The following is a 20,357-nucleotide window of genomic DNA, read 5'->3' as shown; positions in this document are numbered from 1 at the left end:
ACTGCCCATTATGAGCATCAAAATACTTTTATAAATCAATGTACTTCCAATTAAAACATAATACAAATGGGTAATGCACTCTCGGCATTGACTTTCCCTTATAAACCAATTTACTTCGAATCCAAACACAATACAAAGTCACTCTTACAAATCAATTTACCTCAAAAAAAAATGGCAATAAAAATAGTCTTCCATCTCATACTGATAAGATTGGGTAATTAGTTGTGTGTGTTTTTTAGGACCTCCATTGGATACCATAGAAAGAAAGCTCCACCCTATACAAATCAGATAACCCTTATAACAGTTCAATCCAAATATCCAAAACACACCACAGAGATGAACTGTGTCAAAATTCATTACAAAGCTAATCAGACCACAAAAAAACAATTTCCCACATAGATTTGATGCCAAAAAAGGTCTAAACAACAAAAATCAGATGAACCACAGAGCATTTAAATCTAAAAATAGACCATAGGGTCGAGGCTACCCCTTGGATACCATAGAAAGTAAACTCCACCATATACAAATCAGATAACCCTTATAACAGTTCAATCCAAATATCCAAAAAACACCACAGAGATGAACTGCGCGTCAAAATTCATTACAGAGCTAATTAGACCACAGGAAAGAAAATTTCCCACATAGATTTGAAGGCAAAGAAGGTCTAAACAACACAAATCAGATGAACCACAGAGCATTTCAATCCCAAAATAGACCATAGGGTCGAGGCTACCCCTTGGATACCATAGAAAGTAAACTCCACCATATACAAATCAGATAACCCTTATAACAGTTCAATCCAAATATCCAAAAAACACCACAGAGATGATTTCCGCATCAAAATTCATTATAGAGCTAATCAAACCACAAAAAAACAATTGCCCACATCAGATTTGAAGGTAAAGAAGGTGTAAATAGCACAAATTAGATGAACCACAGAGCATTTCAATCCCAAAACAGACCATAGGGTCGAGCCTACCCCTTCACACCCTACTTAAATCACATTACCCTTGAGTGGAGCTTCCAGCTATAGGTTCCTGCCCCAGACGGGGGTTTATAGCCCCATCTTATCAAATTGTAGCTTACTAGAGGAGCTTCCTAAGCATATCAAACACTTTAGACTCAAAAAATCACCTGAGATTTAGTGGGTACATGGGCTAAACCTAGGGTCAAATTAAATCAAACATTGTGCCCAAAAAATTAAGAAAACAACTCACGTTCAGGGGAGGGTAAGTGGAGGGTAACAAAGAAAAAACAATTGACAAAAATTGTAACAGAAATCAGAAGAAAATGCAAAAAACATGCAATAAGAGCTAATTTCCCAGCAAATTCAAGTGTTCAAAAACACAATAGTGCAGCAAGAGCAAAAAGAACAAAAATCCCAACAACAAGTTTAGGTGTTGAAAAACACAGTGGCCGGTAGGAATTAGAATCCTACTGGGTAGATGCAGAAGCCACCACCATGTCCAAACGTCACCCAGACCTCGCCATACCTTTTCTGCAATAGCCACACAAATTACCTGCAGCCAAAACTTGTAAAACATGAAAAATTAGCAGTTGGCAAAAACATACAAACAAATTACAGGAAATTTGAAAAAAAAAACCATGTATTTAGAATTTTACCTACATGGACCTCGAACTAGTTAGAATTTCACACTGGCTCCTTCCCAAACAATAGGCCATGAGAATGAAACAATGACCAAGGTATTTCTAAACCCTCGACAGTGTAGAATGAACAACAACAATGACATTTGTAAACCCCTGACGATGTAGAGTGTTTAACAACAACAGCAGAGTTAAACTCCCCTCGAAATAGGTAAAGCAACAAAACCCTAAACCCTGAATGAGAAACGAACGTGTGCATATAGTAATGCCAGGTTCAATTAAACAACCACACCATAAACCCTAAACTGCTAATGAACCACTGCAAGCAACCTCACCCGGTGAGCATCTCAAGAATGGCAGACAAGGTGAACCAGTATTGGAGTCGTCCCAAGCCATCGTCGGCGGAGCACATCGCCCACACACCAGACCCGAACAAAACAACACAGGGCAGAGAAGACATCACACAAAATAGATGGAATGAAACCCTAAACAGAGAGGTAGCTGCAAACTTAAATGCCCCCACCCACCACAACACGTGGCAGGAGCTACTCGGCTGGTGTCGTACAAGGTTGGCAGGTGTCTCCACATCGGCAACTGAGGTGAACGAGAGGGAACACAGGTAATGGCATCCCTCCCTTAGAATGTAACTAATGGGATTTTAGAAAAATAAATTTAATTGTTATTAAATAATAATAAAAATCAGTTTATAAAGTTAAACTATGGATTGGTTTCAATTTTTTTTTGTCAAAGATGGATTATTAGATAATCAATGCAAAACCTAATATGTTATACATTGCTTATGACAAGTATAATAAGATGGTTACTCATATGATTTTACTCTTTTTCAAAGTGATTTGTATTACATAATTATCAAGATAGTTGAGAAAATTAAAATGGTATGTTTAAGGTGTTGTATTGTTGCATTCCATCCCTATCTTCATGGATGGTCTTTCCCCTTTCTCTTTTCAAATGATTATTTATGACTTATATCATTCATTAAAACAATTTTAATATCTCTCTCTCTCTCTCTCTCTCTCTCTCTCTCTCTCTCTCTCTCTCTCTCTCTCTCTCTCTATATATATATATATATATATATATATATAGCTTGTTCAACATTTTGGCCAAAACATTTTTCGATTTTTTTTTGCAGGGAACTGTAATTTTAGAGAAATGTTTTTCATTCTTCTTTTTCTTTACAATGATCTGTTTTTTAGAAAAATTTCATTGCTCATACAAAATTTTGTATTCAAAATATTTTTATTTGAATCATTCTTTGATTTTTCTTTTGAATTTCTACTTATATGTGGACTTTCCTTTGTACCTTCTAGTTAGAGGGGACCTTGTCATACTCATGTATTTTAAAAAACAAATTCAATCCCAAAAAAACCCATAGAGTCAAGCCTACCCCTTCACACCCTACTTAAATAGCATTACCCTTGATTAGAGCTTCCAACTATAAGTTCTTGCCCCAGAGGGGGGTTTATAGCCCCATTTTATCAAATTGTAGCCTACCAGAGGAGATTCCTAAGCGTATCAAACACTTTAGACTCAAAAAATAACCTGAGATTTAGTGGGTACATGGGCTAAACCTAGGGTCAAATTAAATCAAACACTGCGCCCAAAAAATTAAGAAAACAACTCACGTTCAGGGGAGGGTAAGTGGAGGGTAATAGAGAAAAAACAATTGACAAAAATCATAAGAAAATGCAGAAAACATGCAATAAGAGCTAATTTCCCAGCAAATTCAAGTGTTCAAAAACACAATAGTGCAGCAAGAGCAAAAAGAACAAAAATCCCAACAACAAGTTTAGGTGTTGAAAAACACAGTGGCTGGTAGGATTTAGAATCCTACCGGATAGATGCAGAAGCCACCACTGTGTCCAAACATCCCCTAGACCTCGCCATACCTTTTTTGCAACAGCCACACAAATTACTTGCAACCAAAACTTGTAAAACATGAAAAAATTAGCAGTTGGCAAAAACATACAAACAAATTACAGGCAATTCGAAAAAAAACCATGTATTTAGAAATTTACCTTCATGGACCTCGAACTAGTTAGAATTTCACACTGGCTCCTTCCCAAACAACAGGCCACGAGAATGAAACAATGACCAAGGTATTTGTAAACCCTCAACGGTGCAAAACGAACAACAACAATGACATTTGTAAACCCCCGACGATGTAGAGTGTTTAACAACAACAATAGAGTTAAACCCCCCTCGAAATAGGTAAAGCAACAAAACCCTAAACCCTGAACGAGAAATGAACGTGTGCATACAGTAATGCCAGGTGCAATTAAACAACCACACCATAAACCCTAAACTACTAATGAACCACTGCAACCAACCTGGCCCAGTGAGCATCTCAAGAATGGCGGACAGGGTGAACTAGTATTGGAGTCGTCCCAAGCCATCGTTGGTGGAGCGGATTGCCCACACACCAGACCCAAGCAAAACAACACAAGGTAGAGAAGACATTTCACAAAAAAGATGGAATTAAACCCTAAACAGAGAGGTAGCTACAAACTTAAATGTCCCCACCCACCACAACACGTGGTAGGAGCTACTTGGCTTGTGTCGTACAAGGTTGGCAGGTGTCTCCACATTGGAAACTGAGGTGGACAGGAGGGCACACAGGTAATGGTATCCCTCCCTTAGAATGTAACTAATGGGATTTTAGAAAAATAAATTTAATTGTTATTAAATAATAATAAAAATCAATTTATAAAGTTAAACTATGGACCGGTTTCAATTTTTTTTTGTCAAAGATGGATTATTAGATCATCAATGCAAAACCTAATACGTTTTACATTGCTTATGACAAGTATAATAAGACGGTTACTCATATGATTTTACTCTTTTTCAAAGTGATTTGTATTACATAATTATCAAGATAGTTGAGAAAATTAAAATGGTATGTTTAAGGTGTTGTATTGTTGCATTCCATCCCTATCTTCATGGATGGTCTTTTCCCCTTTCTCTTCTCAAATGATTATTTATGACTTATATCATTCATTAAAACAATTTTAATATATATATATATATATATATATATATATATATATATATATATATATATATATATATATATATATATATATATATATATATATATATATATATATATATATCTTGTTCAACATTTTGGCCAAAACATTTTTCGATTTTTTTTTGTAGGGAACTGTAATTTTAGGGAAACGTTTTTCATTCTTTTTTTTCTTTACAATGATCTGTTTTTTAGAAAAATGTCATTGCTCATACAAATTTGGTATTCAAAATATTTTTATTTGAACCATTCTTTGATTTTTCTTTTGAATTTCTACTTATATGTGGACTTTCCTTTGTACCTTCTAGTTAGAGGGGACCTTGTCATACTCATGTATTTTAAAAAACAAATTCACTTCATTCATAATTAATCATTAAATCACGAAATTATTATTTACTAGCACAACCACATTTACCAATGTGGTTGATATATGCGGCCTCTGGCGGACCTGCACCTGGGCAGGGTGCAGGGGATCCCGAACCCACCTGCAGAAGTTTAGACCAAGCAACGCTAGGTCGATTGAAGGAAGAAACCCCGATAATAGATAGGACTGATAAAGAGATGACAGAACCGAGCGGGGGGGGAGAGATCCCCTCCTATAAGAGTGTAGCAGCAGGAGAAACAAGCTGGCACATATCAAGCGGTGGCTCAGGGAGACGTAGCAAGGACACGCCAGTCATGGGGGAAATATGGCAAGCAAGGACATGGAACAAATGTCTGCCACGAGCAACAAAAAAACCCAGGTTTGTTATTCTAAACAATAAACTTGAGGACTATAGAGGATATATGAAAGAACATGCTCTCATTTGTAAGTTTGTAGGCACATGGCTGTCTGAGAAAGACTTGAATAAATGGATACAACAGAGATGGAAGCCCAAGGGACATATTGATCTAAAATTGGGGGCAAAGGGATTCTTCACGGTAATATTTGCAAATCTGGAAGATAAGGAGAGGATCTTTGAGGAGGGACCATACTTCTTCAATAATGCAGGCCTTTTCATGAGGCAATGGGAAGAATGCTATAATCCAAACAAAGAGAAAATGCTAGCAGCACCAATATGGGTTAGACTGTTTGGGCTTCCAATAGAGTTCTGGGATCCAGAGATTCTAGAAGGGATTGGGAATTCAATCAGGACCTTCATCAAGGTGGCAGAAACTACCAAAAGAGGCAGATATACATCATATGCCAGGATCTGTATCTACATGAACATCACAGAACCACTTCCAGATTATATCGAAGTGGAATACCATGATGAGGTATGGCAACAACCAGTCAATTATGAACACATTCCATTTAGATGTAGACAGTGCCATGAATACGACCATCTATATAAATCTTTCCCGATGAATGCTAATGAAACACCAACAGATTTGGGGGGAAGAAAGGAGAATATTGAACAGGAGGGAAGGAAAATCAGAGGCGAAAATGAAGGGTTTACAGAAGTACTGAGGCAAAGAAAACCCCAAAGAGAAAAAACTAAACAAAACTCACTCTCTCCAGAAGGTACTCAGAAAAGTCAGAACCAGTTTGAAGTATTACAAGATGAAGAAATGGAAGTGGAGGGTGGGGATGGTGAAGATGAAACAGAGGAGCATAAAAATGAAAACAAAGGAAAGAATAAGTTGTCAAACAATATGGAGATGGAAAAGGAGGGGGAGAAGATAGATCGACCTCAAGAACGGAACCAAATGGAGATAGACCCACAACAGGACAAAGAAGGAGAAGAAGAACAGGTTATGAAGAGACTCCTGCAGGAATGGCGGCATTTGGATGAAAGATTCATACCTGAAGACCAGAAACAACTATACAAAGACATGTTCCAAAGATACAAGGAGAAACGAGGGATAATAATATCAAATCAGCTAGAACAACTTGGGATGCAAGGAGGACAAAGCACAGAAGTAGGTACTATAGGGAAAGGAGGAAGGAAAAGAGGTAGAAGACCTATGAGTGAGACCATCCAAATGGTTGGAGAGATGCTGGTAAACTCAGGAAGAGTGGTGCCATTGTCGGAGGTATTCCAACAACCCCTCAAATTGTTGAAATGATCATCACAACCTGGAATATCAGAGGGCTGAATAGTAAGGGGAAACAAAGATATCTGAAAGAGAGACTCAAAAAAGATAAACCCAATATAATGCTAGTTCAAGAAACAAAAATTCAAGAACAAAAACTAAAAGAAGTTATGAGCAACTTCAAGCCACATTATGAGATAATTGGTCAAGACGCTATAGGAAGCGCGGGAGGTGTGGCAATCCTCTGGAATCCAGAGGAGGTTCAATTTGAAGACTGGATCAATCTACCTCGAATTATTTCAGGAAGATTCAGGAATATAGGATCCCAGGAATGGGTGCTTTTATCCAATGTATATGGTCCTCACATACCAGGTGAACGCAGGAATTTCCTTCAGAACCTGGAAATTATACGTTCCATGTTTCCAGCCTCTCCATGGATTGTAGGAGGAGATTTCAACATGATCACATCCCTAAATGAGAAAAGGGGAGGCCTCAGAAGAATAGATGCAGATATGGAAGCCTTTGGAGATATGATCACAGAACAAAGGTTGGTAGATATTCAGACAACAAATGGGATCTACACATGGAACAATAGGAGGGGAGGTAGACATCAAATCGCCTCCAGACTAGATAGATTTTTACTGTCAGAACAAATTATAAATTGGGACATTTTCATTGAAGCAATGATTCTACCAGGAATGGGATCGGACCACTGGCCAATCAAAATAGAACTTGACATCAAAGCCAGCCCCAAGAAAAAGCCTTTCAGGTTCGAAGCCTTCTGGCTCAGGGATCAAAATTTTATGATGAAAGTAGAAGAATGGTGGAAACAGAGTCAATAAAGAGGAAGAAACAGGATGCAGACCTTCCAGCTAAAATTAAGGAACTAAAAGGAAACATCAAAAAATGGAACAAAGAGGAATTTGGAAACATCTTTAAGGACCAGAAGCTTCTAGACCAGAAGATGAAGAAGATCCAACAAGAAATAATAATTGCAGGTAGAAGTGAGGATTTAGCCAGAGAAGAAGGGATTCTGATAGGGCAGATGGAAGAAAGAAGGAAACAAGAAGAGATTCTATGGAGACAAAAATCTAGAGTGAACTGGCTATGAGAAGGGGAAAGGAATACAAAGTTCTTCCATCAGGTAATGATCCAGCGAAGACAGAGAAATAGAATCTTCTCCATAAAAGATGAAGAAGGACTACGAGTAACACAGCATGAGGAAATGGAACAAATTCTGGTAAACCACTTCAAAGAACTCCTTACAGAACCTGAGGTAGATCGACGAGGAGCCACTGAGAGAATATGCAATGAGATTCCAAGCATGATCACAAGGGATCAAAATCTAGCCCTGATGAGGGCAGCTACTCTGGAAGAGGTAGAAGAAATTGTGAAAGGGATGAAGAAGAATAAAGCCCCTAGTCCTGATGGGTTTACAGTGGAATTCTACCAAGCAGGATGGAAATTTTTGGGCCAAGATATCCTAGACGTGGTGGAAGAATCAAGAAGAAATCAGAAGGTAAGTACAGGCTTAAACTCAACTCTCTTATCCCTTATTCCTAAAGATGCTAAGTCTGAAAAGCCCCAGGGCTTTAGACCCATTGCTCTATGTAATGTTATATATAAAATTATAGCTACGCTAATGGCTAAAAGACTTAAGCCTATTCTTTCTAGTATTATCTCCCCTGAACAAACAGGTTTTGTGGAAGGTTGTCAAATCCTGGATGGTCTGGTGGTCTCTCAGGAAGTAGTGCATTCTCTGAAAACTAAAAAGGAAGCAGGTATGATGATTAAATTGGATCTCTCCAAAGCCTACGACTGCTTGAATTGTGATTATTTGAAAGCGGTTTTAAGGGCCTTTGGTTTTTGCAATCGATGGATTGAATGGGTCTTCACCATGATCTCCTCGCCCAACTTCTCCATCCTTGTGAACAGAGCTCCTTCTCAAACTTTTAAGGCCTCCAGAGGACTTCGACAGGGAGATCCACTATCCCCCTTCCTGTTTATCATTGCAGCAGAAGGTTTAGGAAGATACATCAAAAAAGAATTAAGGGAAAGGAAGATTAGAGGAATTCAGATATGGGGAAGTAACATACCAATCACTCACCAACAATTTGTTGACGATATCATGTTGTTTTGTGCTGTGTCTCTCAGAGAAGCTAGAAGAATAAAAGAGATATTAGACCTCTTTATGGAAGCTTCTGGTACGCAAATTAATAAGGAAAAGTCTTGTACCTATTTTTTCAATACAGCAGGAAACATCAGCAATTTTTTAAAAATAATTCTAGGTTTTCGCTCAGGAGAACTACCCACAAAATATCTAGGCACTCCATTAGCTCTGAATCCGCTAAGAATGACGAATTGGCAACAAACCATTGAGAAAATTGCAAGCAAACTAGCCAACTGGTCCTTCAGAACACTAAATATAGTAGGCCGAGCAGTATTGGTCAAGGCAGTCCTACAATCGATCCCGATCTATCAACTCTCGGCAATGGCTGCCCCAAAAGGTGCGTGTGCCAAGATGGTGGAGATTTTTAAAAAATTCATTTGGGGAGGACCGAGGGAACAAAGAAAATGGGCACTGGTATCCTGGAAGGGATTGGTGAAAAGTAAAACGGATGGAGGATTAGGTCTTAGAGATCCCTACTCCTTGAACCAAGTAATGGGAGCTAAAATTTGGTGGCATTGGATGAAGGGAGGAGATGACCTATGGAAAAGAATATGGACAAAAAAATATAATATGCCAACAAGTCCAGAGGAAATCTTAAGAATAAGGGACACCCCGAAAGGTTCTACAATATGGAATCTGGCCAGCCAAAACAGGGAGATAATAACTAAACATGGTTTCTGGGAAATCAGGAATGGAAGTTCAGCCAAGTTCTGGGAAGAAGCCTGGCAGCAAAGAGAAAGATTGAATGGGTTACAAGCTTTAAGTGACATATGTCAAAAGGCAAAAGAGGAAGGGATGAACTTTGTAAGAGATTTCTGGAAGGAAGGGTGCCAAGAAGAATTGTGGAGAACTTGGAAAAATCTGGAAGAATGGAATGGACATGTTGACAGAGAGCAAAGAGAAATATATATAAAAGAAATGCAGACAAGGAAAATACCTATAAGAACATGACCAAACATATTGAGATGGGGCTACACAATGAAGGGAAACTTCACGATTAAAGAAGCATACCATCTCTCCACTCAGAGAGAACAAGATGATATGGCAGTTATCTGGAAACAAATCTGGAGGAGCAACTGGTGGCCAAAAGTGACCCACTTCCTGTGGCTGGTATGTAAAGGCCGCATCCTGACCTGGGACCAACTTCAAAAATGCGGGATTCAGGGTCCCCCAAGATGCTGTCTCTGCAAACAAGATCAGGAAACACAGGAACATCTCCTGAATTCATGTAGTGGAGCACAACAGCAATGGGAAGAAGTAAGGAGACTCTTTGGAAGGACTCACAGAGATCAACAGAACATCAGGGAAACAATTAAACAATGGGGACAAGGCCAATTCACAAGCCCTGTGGTTAGACGAGCCTGGAGTCTAGCAGTAGGCATGAATATGTGGATGATCTGGAAAGAACGAAATAGGAGAATTTTTCAAAATAAAGAGATGTCTAAAGAGAAAATCTGGGGAAAAACATTGAGTCATATTCAAGAGACCATCTTAGCGGAAACTTGGAGCACAGAGGACTGGGAAATGACGTTGGAAGAAGACCAAATTCTAAGAAAGCTGAATCTACAACAAGGAATGGTTGCTCCACAAATGTGGAAACAACCCAATATAGGATGCAACAGCCCCATGCATTTCTCTCGCCCCTCGGGAGGATTTATAAAGTTAAACTTTGATGGAGCATCTAAAGGTAACTCGAGCCCAGTGGGGATCGGCGGCCTCTTTTGAGACAACTAAGGCAGAACAAAATGGATTTATTCAGATAACGGTGACATTGTGAGCAATAATGAAGCCAAATTGATGGCAGTTTATCAAGGACTGAAGATAGAAATCAGAATGGCTACAACAACCTCGAAGTGGAAGGAGATTCACAAATGGTAACACACATAATTAAAAAGCTTATTATTGGGACCTCATGGGACAAAGTATGTCATCTCTGGACCTTCTTCTGGTTTTTTCTCTGTCTTGAATAGTATGATGGATGAAAGAGGAATGTTGGATGCCTCCTGGGAAGAAGAGAACAGTCGCGGGGTTGCCTTTTACTCTGCCATGCATTTTGCAAAAGAAATGGGATTTAAGCAGGGAATGGCACCAGAAGGATGGAGGAAGTGTTGCCCAGAAGATAGTCTAGGGAGAAACAATGAGGATCAGGCCGCTCACCCCACGACGAAGGATACGAGGGAGGTAGAAAGGCAAGAATTGAAAACCCTGCACCTGGCTCAGGCATTGGTTAGTATGACGGAAGGCCTTCTTACCTTTCTTCATCCGAGAGAAGATAATCACCAGAATTCCCAGACAAATGAAGGTGACTGGAGCAGGGGAGGTGGGATAAGAGCCAAGAAAGTTAAGGAGGAGGGAAAGTTCTTAAATCTTCAAAATCTAACTTCTGTGAATGAAAATTGTAAACATGAAACAATAAAAGGAAAGATGGCACGCCTGGGCCGCGGAAGGGGGCGTGGAGGCAGAGGACGTCCAAGCCAGCAGAATAGAGTTGACCCATCAACCGCAACACCTGCTAGCCAATGCAGGGGAAGGAGATCCATGTTGACTACAGTTCAGGAAGCTGAGAGAGCCTACAGAGAGGGGACGGATGAAGACATCCGCCAGCTAATACAAGAAATGGAGGCAAACGTGATGGAAGAACAGTCAGACCCTAAGATAGAAGAGTGGGCAGAAATAATACAAGATCCTGGCAACACTCGTGGATGGATGACGCTCTACCGGCAAGCCCTTCATGTCTACTGGGTTTTAAAATGACTCCTTGCGAAGGCACTGGAGCAGGTGGCAGGGGAAGTGGCCGAAATTGCCCAAGGGATGCCAAACCTCAAAAAGGAAATGAAGAATATGCAGGTGATTATGATTATGCAGGATAACAAGTTGGATGAGATCCAACAGAGGCTGGCTTAGATGGCTCAGATGACTCAAGCTCCCACAGAACCCATGGCAACCCCTGCCAATGCTGATCTGATTACTGATGACCGGAAGGAATAATCCTTCAATGTTTCTTCTGTTTTTAGTGGCAACTCTTTTTTTCAGTTGTTTTTATGTTAGTTCTTAGTTTGTTAAGTATTTTTAACTGCTTAGTGCATATAGCCCGGATGGAAAGACTAGTGAAATTTTGTTTTTGGAATGCTTATAGCAAACTTAGGTGGCCAACAGACCTAGTTTCCCTTAGGGGCAGGTTGAGGCCACCAAAACGATGTATCTGGTCTTGGATAATATAAATAGAAAAGGAAGGCACCACCTACACTTACAAAAAAAAAATATTAATTATATATAGACTATATATTAAACTAAAATATATTATACTATTACTTGGATATATATATATATATATATATATATATATATATATATATATATATAATTTAAAATCTAGGGTTTATTAATCCCTTGTGCTTTAAATATTGGTCCCAAGATATTAATAATATTTAGGAATTAATATTTTAAACCCAACGGATAAATAACCAAAATGATTAAATTATAAACTCAAGGAATTATTAATATTATAAACCGAAATGACTAGTAAACCCAAAGGTTTAATAGTATAAATCCAATGAATTAGTAAACCCAAGGGATAAATATTATAACCTAAAGGATCAACAAACCTAAGGAATCAATATTAAAAATGCATAGGATTAATAAAGCCTAACAATTAACATTTTAAACCCAAGGGATTAATAAACCCATCAGATTATTAGTATTATAAACCCGACAAATTAGTAAACCCAAAGGATAAATATTATAAACCTAAGGGATCAACAAACCCAAGGAATAAATATTAAAAATCCAAGAAATTAATAAACCCTATGAATTAATATTTTAAGCTCAAGGGATTAATAAAACCAAAGGATTATTAATATTATAAACTCAAGAGATTAATAAACTCCATGGATGGTTAATATTATAAACCCAACCACATTACTAAATGTGGTTGAAAAATGCCAATAAGCATTAATGGTATAAACTTAATAATAATTGTAAAATAAATATTCATATTAATAAATATATAATAATAAAAACAATAAAATATTAAAAATAATTATTATAATTAAAATATTATTATTATTATTAGTATTATTAATTAATAATTTATATTAATAATTAATTATAATATTAATAAATTATTATTATAGTCATTTTAAAATAATTATGGTTATTACTAATTATTTATTATTATTATTATTTAATATTACTACTATTAATTATTGTTTTTATTGTTAATTAAATTTAACATCATTATTAATTAATTAATATTAATATTAATATTAATATTAATTAATAATAATTAATAATTAATAATTATTATTATTTAATAAAAAAATATTACTAATAATTAATTAATTAAATAATTATTATTAAATAATGATAAAAATAATTAAATAATAATAATTAATTCATTTTTAATTAATAATTAACTAATTAATTTAACATTATTTTTGTTGTTTTTTTTGTTAAGTTTGGCAGGACCATTTCATTTTCTATTAAACATAAAGAAGTTTACACCACATAGATAAACCGAGTGGCCTCAACTTTCCCCAGAGGAAAACCAAGTTTGTTGGCCACCGTTCTGCATTATAAGCCATCCACAAATAATATTGTCTTAGCCTTTCCAGCCAGGCTAGATATATCTCTATTTCATGACCAAACACTACATAACTATATAAATTGATAATTGCAACATGGAAATTAAAAGCTATTCGCATAAGACAAAATTATGCATGGGTAGGATTCTAATCCTTTTGTTCCTCTGAGACAGATGCAACAGGTGCTGGGTCCTTGGCAGATGCTCCTGGCATATCGTACAGCTCCAGGATGCAAGGGATATGGCGGTCAATTCTGTCCAGCCTAATATCCTGTTTATGTAGCTGAAAGAGGATTTTCTCCATATCCTTCTTGTATTTCGGCATTCCTTGTAGTGTCACCGCCATTCCCACTGAGATCTTCTCCATAGCCTTGCTTAGTAGACTCTTCATTAGCCAATACAAGTACATAGTTTTCTTGAACTGAGTTATTCTTCTTCGGGTGTTACTCGGATCCGGGACTAACGTCCTCTAGTTGTCCATCTCTTCCTTTGTCTCACTACCTTGTTTCGCTTCCTCTTCCCGTTCTTCCAGTAATTTCTAGATGACCACATCCGTCCCCTCTCAGTAAGCCTCCGCTGCCTCTATTATGAGAAGTTCTACTGACTTTTTGCCTTTGCATTTCTCCAACGTGCTTGACCCCTTATATTTCCTAGGAGTCAGGCCTCTCTTGCCACGCTCATGGCCTCGTGTAGCACGAGCCATAGCTTGTTGTCCTGAGAACTGATGACATCCACATTAAGTTATATTTAAACACCGAATTGAAATTATGCACCACCTCACCCATTCATTGTTGCTTGCAGCGGGGTACCTCTTGCCTTGCTTCTCCCCATAGTGATGCTGGGGTGGGTTGGAGCCTACAACCCCCAATGGGAGAGGCCTTGGCCCCAACCCCTTGAAGTTCCCTTTTCCCTCCTCTCCATTTCTCTTGTTTGTATGCAAGTCTACCAAACAATGCCTATGCCGAGCTCGCAGACACCCCTTGCGTTTTGTGACTTTCCTGCTATAGATCAGGTACCTTTCCCCCTTTGCCTCAGCCTTAGAGCTTTTTCTTGTCGGTTCCCCCCAATTGGGTCTCCACCTAGAGTTTTTGGCCTAACCATCACTCCGGCATGGTTTCCAGGTAGCCTAGTGCTTACTTTGCGAGTCGCGGGTATGACTGCATCCCAAGCCTCCTACCAGCTGCTTTCCCTTGCCCCCATCTATGCTCAACTGCCCCTCATACATTACCTTGCAATAGACAAGCTTCCCCCCACCCTCGTTTATTGAGTGCGAAGCTTCCCATCCTAATAGCAAGCAATTTCCCCCTAGTTGTCATGGGTTTCATCCATTTGACATAAGGTAAAGACGCAGAACTAGGCCATGCCGAGGAGTTTCTTGCCCCATTGCCACCAACAATTCCTAGCCCCCAGACAGAACCCCTTGCACCCTAGCTAAACCCCAACAATACCATAATTACAATTTTGAGGTGGAGCTGAATAACATACCTGAAGTCCACAAGTGTTCGTCAATGGCCCTGGTTCTTCACGTTCCAACGTTCTCCACCAGCTCTGAGACACCACCCTTCTCTGCAAGCTATCGCGCTAAGGCTGCACGTCGAATTGCCTCACCCTTCGTTATACCCTGCCTTGCCTCCAGTCCCGCCACCTTGCCCAGCTCCCTAGCATGAAATCATGCCAAGGGTCACCGCACCCCCTGACTTTGGAGCTTGTGGGGGACGGCGGTATTAAGTGCTCGAGTGCCCTTCATTACTGTAGCCTTGCTGTCCTAGTTGTCGGCCCACATCCTGATAAGGATAATTAATTTATTATTATTATTATTGTTGTTGTTATTGATTAAAAATATAAAATATTGTTTTTTTTTTTTTTTTAATTTATATTAATTATTGTTAATTAATTAAACCCAAGGAATTTATAATAAATGGAAGGATTAATATTATAAACCCTATGAATAATATTACACCCTAGGAATATGAACCCTTAGATTAATAAACCCAAGGGATTGACATTATAAACCCATGGGAAAAAAACCCAAGGGATTATAAACCCAAGGGAATAATATTACATGCAAGGGAATAATATTACACCCAAGGGATTAATATTATAAACCCAAGGTATATAAACTCTAAAATAAATATTTTAAACCCTAGAATTATCATGGATGACCATGATTGACCATGGTTGATTTTCATATTGGCACAACCTTTATCACAACACGATGTTGCACCATGGTTGACCATGATTGATTTTCATATGCAAACAATCTTTGTCACAATGCAATGTTGGACTATGGTTGATTTTCATATTGAGAAAATATATGTCACAATGTGACGTTGGACCATGGTTGACCATGATTATATACCGAGGGGATTTGTATTAGACCCAGGGATTAATATTATAAACCATATGAATAATATTAAACCCTAGGAATAAGAACCTTTAGATTCATAAACCAAAGGGATTTATATTATAAATCGAAGGGAATAATAAGCCAAAGAGATTAATACTAAGAACCCAATGGATTATAAACCCAAGGGAATAATAATAAACCCAAGGGATAATTATTATAAACACAAGGTATATCAACCCTAAGATAAATATTATAGACCCTAAAATAAACATGCTTGACCATGGTTTGCCATGCTTGATTTTCATATTGAGACAACATTTGTCACAATGCAACATTAGAACATGGTTGGTTTTCGTATTGAGACAATATTTATCACAATGTGACATTTGACCATGGTTGACCATCGTTCACTGTGATTATAAACCAAGGGATTTATATTAAGCCCTAGGATTAATATTATAAACCCTATGAATAATATTATACCCTAGGAATACAAACCCTTATATTAATAAACCCAAGGGATTGATATTATAAACCCAAGGGAATAATAAACCCAAGGAATTAATTCTAGAACCCCAACATTTTATAAACCTAAGGGAATAATATTAAACTGAAGGGATTAATATTATAAACCTAAGGTATATAAACACTAAAATAAATATTATAAACCCTGAAATAAACATGTTTGACTAAAATAAACATGGTTGACTATGGTTGAACATAAACCCCTCCCGGGTTTACAACCCCAAGGGACTATGAACCCAAGGCAATAATATTAAACCCAATCGATGAATATTATAAACTTAGTTTATAAATGCCTAAAGATAATATTATAAACCCTAAAATAAACATGGTTAACTATGGTTTCCCATGGTTGATCTTCATATTGAGACAATCCTTGTCACAATGAGACGTAGGATGACGGTCAACCATGTTTGACATTATTGATTACCATATCGACACAATCTTTGTCATAATGTGACATTGTACCATGGTTGACCAAGGTTGGTTTTCATATTAATAGAATCTTTGTTACCATGCGACATTGGACCATGGTTGACAGTGAATGATTTCACACAACACAGTTGGCCATTGTTGACCATGGTTGGCCAAGATTGACCTTGGATGACAAAGATTGGCCACGATAATAATTCAAGGGACTAGGATTTTAAACCATCGTTGTTAATATCAATATTTTAAAAATACATATCAATAATAATATTTTGACCATGGAAGTAAAATAGTCAATGGTCAAATATCAATTCTATATAATAGATAAAATGGTCAATATTTTAAACCCCCACGAATTAATATTTTAAACCCAATAGATTAATAAACGTAAGGGATTAAATTATAAACCCAAGGAATTATTAATATTATAAACCAAAGTGACTAATAAAACCAAGGGTTTAATATTATAAACTCAAGGGATAAATATTATAAATGTAAGCGATCAACAAAACGAAACGATTAATATTAAAAACACAAGGAATTTATAAACCAAGGAATTAAAATTTTAAACTCAATGTATTGATAAACCCACAAGATTATTAATATTATAAACCTAATGGATTAATAAACCCTAGGGGTGGTTAATATTATAAACCAAGCCACATTAGTAAATGTCATTAAAAAATATCAATAAACATTAATGTTATAAATATAATATATTAATCATAAAATTAATATTCATATTGATTAATATATAATAATATTAAAAAATTAATATTATAATAAAAATATTATTATTAATTTATATTAATAATTAATTATAATGTTAATAAATATTTACTATTATTGTTATTATTATTATTATTTATTATTTTTAATAATAATAATAATAATATTTTCACGTTGTCCATGGGGTCTTGGATAGACAGTGATCGAGTGCTCTATTAAGGCACTCCTTGATGTGAAGTCACCATTTCAATTCTCCACCCTAATCGTGGTGATATATTGAACATGATGAAGATGTAGTCCTACCAAACTAATTACAAAAAAAAACAATATCTTCATGCTCATTCGCATCATTTCTCTGCTCAAAAGCTAGGTTTTCTCAACATCTTAGCTGCTCAGGTGTTATGAGTATCTGATGAAAACCACATCAATGATGAAAAAACCCATCTTCGTAATTTTTTTAAGAGGAATAGTTATAGAAGGAACTAGTGTCTTAGATCTTTCCTTAAGGTTGAAAAAAGTCCTAGAATTAAATATGACCTTAAGGATCGGTTTTGAGGGATGTATCTTTCATTTATCCAAGGGACCATAGACAAGATTGCAAGGATCCTCAAGAAGCATAAGGTTCATTCGATATTTAGGCCCTTAAATACTATTCGAAGCTCCATAATATCAGTGAAGGACCCTAAAAAACCTAAATATGGGTAAGGTGTTTATGTCATCCCATGCTCCTATGGGACTTCGTACATTAGTGAAACTAATGCCTTAATTAATCAGATGATTCATGAGCACATATCCAACATCAAACATGGAAGGTCTCGCTCCTCTGCCTTGGGAAAACATGCAGAAAAGATAAAACATCACTTATGTATTAAAGAGGCTAGGTTCATTGCAAGGATTGATCATTTTCATAACTGTAAGTTTAGGGAGGCCTTGGAAATTGAAAGGAGACCTGTAAATCTGAATAGAGACGATGGTTGGAGTGTTCGCAGGTGTTGGATCCCTGCCTTGTCTACCTACTGTTTTAATATATATATATATATATATATATATATATATATATATATATATATATATATATATATATATATATATATATATATATATATTATTTTCAATCGGAATTTCTAGTATTCCTTTATCTATCTATCTATCTATCTATCTATCTATCTATATATATATATATATATATAATTTATATAATTTACCTTCTTATTATTATTTATTAGTTTTATTGTTTGGAATAACTATACTTGACCATATTATTTAATTTTAGTTATTTTATAGGACCCTTTTTTTATTTAAACAAAAATATAATTTAATTCATTATTTTTACTTATTTTATTTTATTTTTAAATTTGCTTATATTTTTTTTAATGCATTTATTTATTTTCTTATTATTGTTTATTTTATTAATTTCGAATAGTTAAGTTTGACCATTTTATTATTTAATTTTAGTTATTTCTATAGAACACTCCTTTTGATTAAAATAATAATAATAGTAATAACAATAACAATAATAAAATTAACTTAATTCTTTTTCACAACTATTTTTCAATTGTTACTTTACTTATATTAAAATTTGTTAATTAATAAATAACAATTCTTTAGTCAAAACTAGGTGTTATATTCTGATGGCTAGAAAACAACTCTGTACATCTATTTAATTTGATGCCAAGATCTAGTTATTCATCTTGTCCTGAAGATGAACCACACTAGATGGTTCCAAATGCGCCGACAAAATTTTCTCTAACGTGATTATCACCGAAAGATTTCTGAGCATACAAGTTATGGATCATAGAAGTCTAAATTTAGAGAATATCTTTTATTATTATTAATTTATATTACTACTATTAGATAATATTATTATTTTATTGTTAATTAAATTTAATATCATTATTGATTAATAATATTAATTATTATTAATTAATTAATTAAGAATAAATAAATTATTATTATTATTTTTAAAAAGAATACAAATATTGTTTTTTTATAATTTATATTATCTATGGTAACAATAATATTATTAATTTAAGAATAATTTATTAATAATAATTAATTAATCAATTAACAATAATTACTTTATTATTATTATTTATTAAAAATTATAATTTTTTTTCTTAATTTATATTAATTATTTTTAATTAATTAAACTCAAGGATCAATAATTATAAACTCTGTGAATAATATTACACCCTGGAAATATGAACCCTTAAATTAATAAACTCAAGGAATTGATATTATAAACCCATAGGAAAAATAAACTCAAGGGATTAATACTAAAAACCAAAGGGATTATAAACCCAAGGGATTAATATTATAAACACAAGGTATATAAACCCTAATATAAATATTGTAAACCCTATAATTAGCATGGCTCAACATGGTTGATTTCTTCTTGAGAAAATCTTTGTCACAATGGGGCATTGCACTATGGTTGACCATGATTGATTTTCATATGCATACAATCTTTGTCACAATGCAATGTTGGACCATGGTTGATTTTCATATTAAGAAAATCTTTGTCACAATGTGATGTTGGACCATGGTTAACCATGATTATAAAGTGGATTTATATTAGACCCAAGGATTAATGTTATAAACCATATAAAATATTAAACCCTAGGAGTAAGAACCCTTAGATCAATAAACCTAAGGGATTGATATTATAGACCCAAAGGTATTAATACTAAAAACTCAAGGGATTATAAACCCAAGGGAATAATATTAAACCCAAGGGATAAATATTATAAACCCAAGGTATATACACCCTAAAATAAATATTATAAACCCTAAAATAAACATGGTTGGCCATGGTTTACCATGTTTGATTTCCATAATGAGAAAATCTTTGTCAGTATGTGACATTAGACCATGGTTGACCATCATTGACCATGATTATAAACCCAAGGGA

At 35.6% G+C, this 20,357-nt stretch overlaps 1 protein-coding gene across 1 annotated transcript; it reads left to right on the top strand.

Annotated features, from left to right (window-relative positions):
- Positions 1-6,837: 6,837 nt before the first annotated feature.
- LOC149217478 (uncharacterized) lies at positions 6,838-7,509 on the top strand. Its single transcript, XM_089390224.1, has one exon. The coding sequence runs from the start codon at positions 6,838-6,840 to the stop codon at positions 7,507-7,509; it is 672 nt and encodes a 223-aa protein (XP_089246350.1).
- Positions 7,510-20,357: the final 12,848 nt, after the last annotated feature.

This window comes from Pinus tabuliformis, chromosome 1_1 (genome assembly GCF_031772625.1).
Source record: "Pinus tabuliformis cultivar Carrire ecotype Pingquan chromosome 1_1, CPIR1, whole genome shotgun sequence".
Lineage (NCBI taxonomy): Eukaryota > Viridiplantae > Streptophyta > Pinopsida > Pinales > Pinaceae > Pinus > Pinus tabuliformis.
Note: the sequence above shows the minus strand (reverse complement) of the source record. Positions and strands in the feature narration are given on the sequence as shown.

Excerpts from the sequence above, each read along its gene's own strand:
- LOC149217478 (XM_089390224.1), top strand. The coding sequence starts at position 6,838 with ATGAGCAACTTCAAGCCACATTATGAGATAATTGGTCAAGACGCTATA.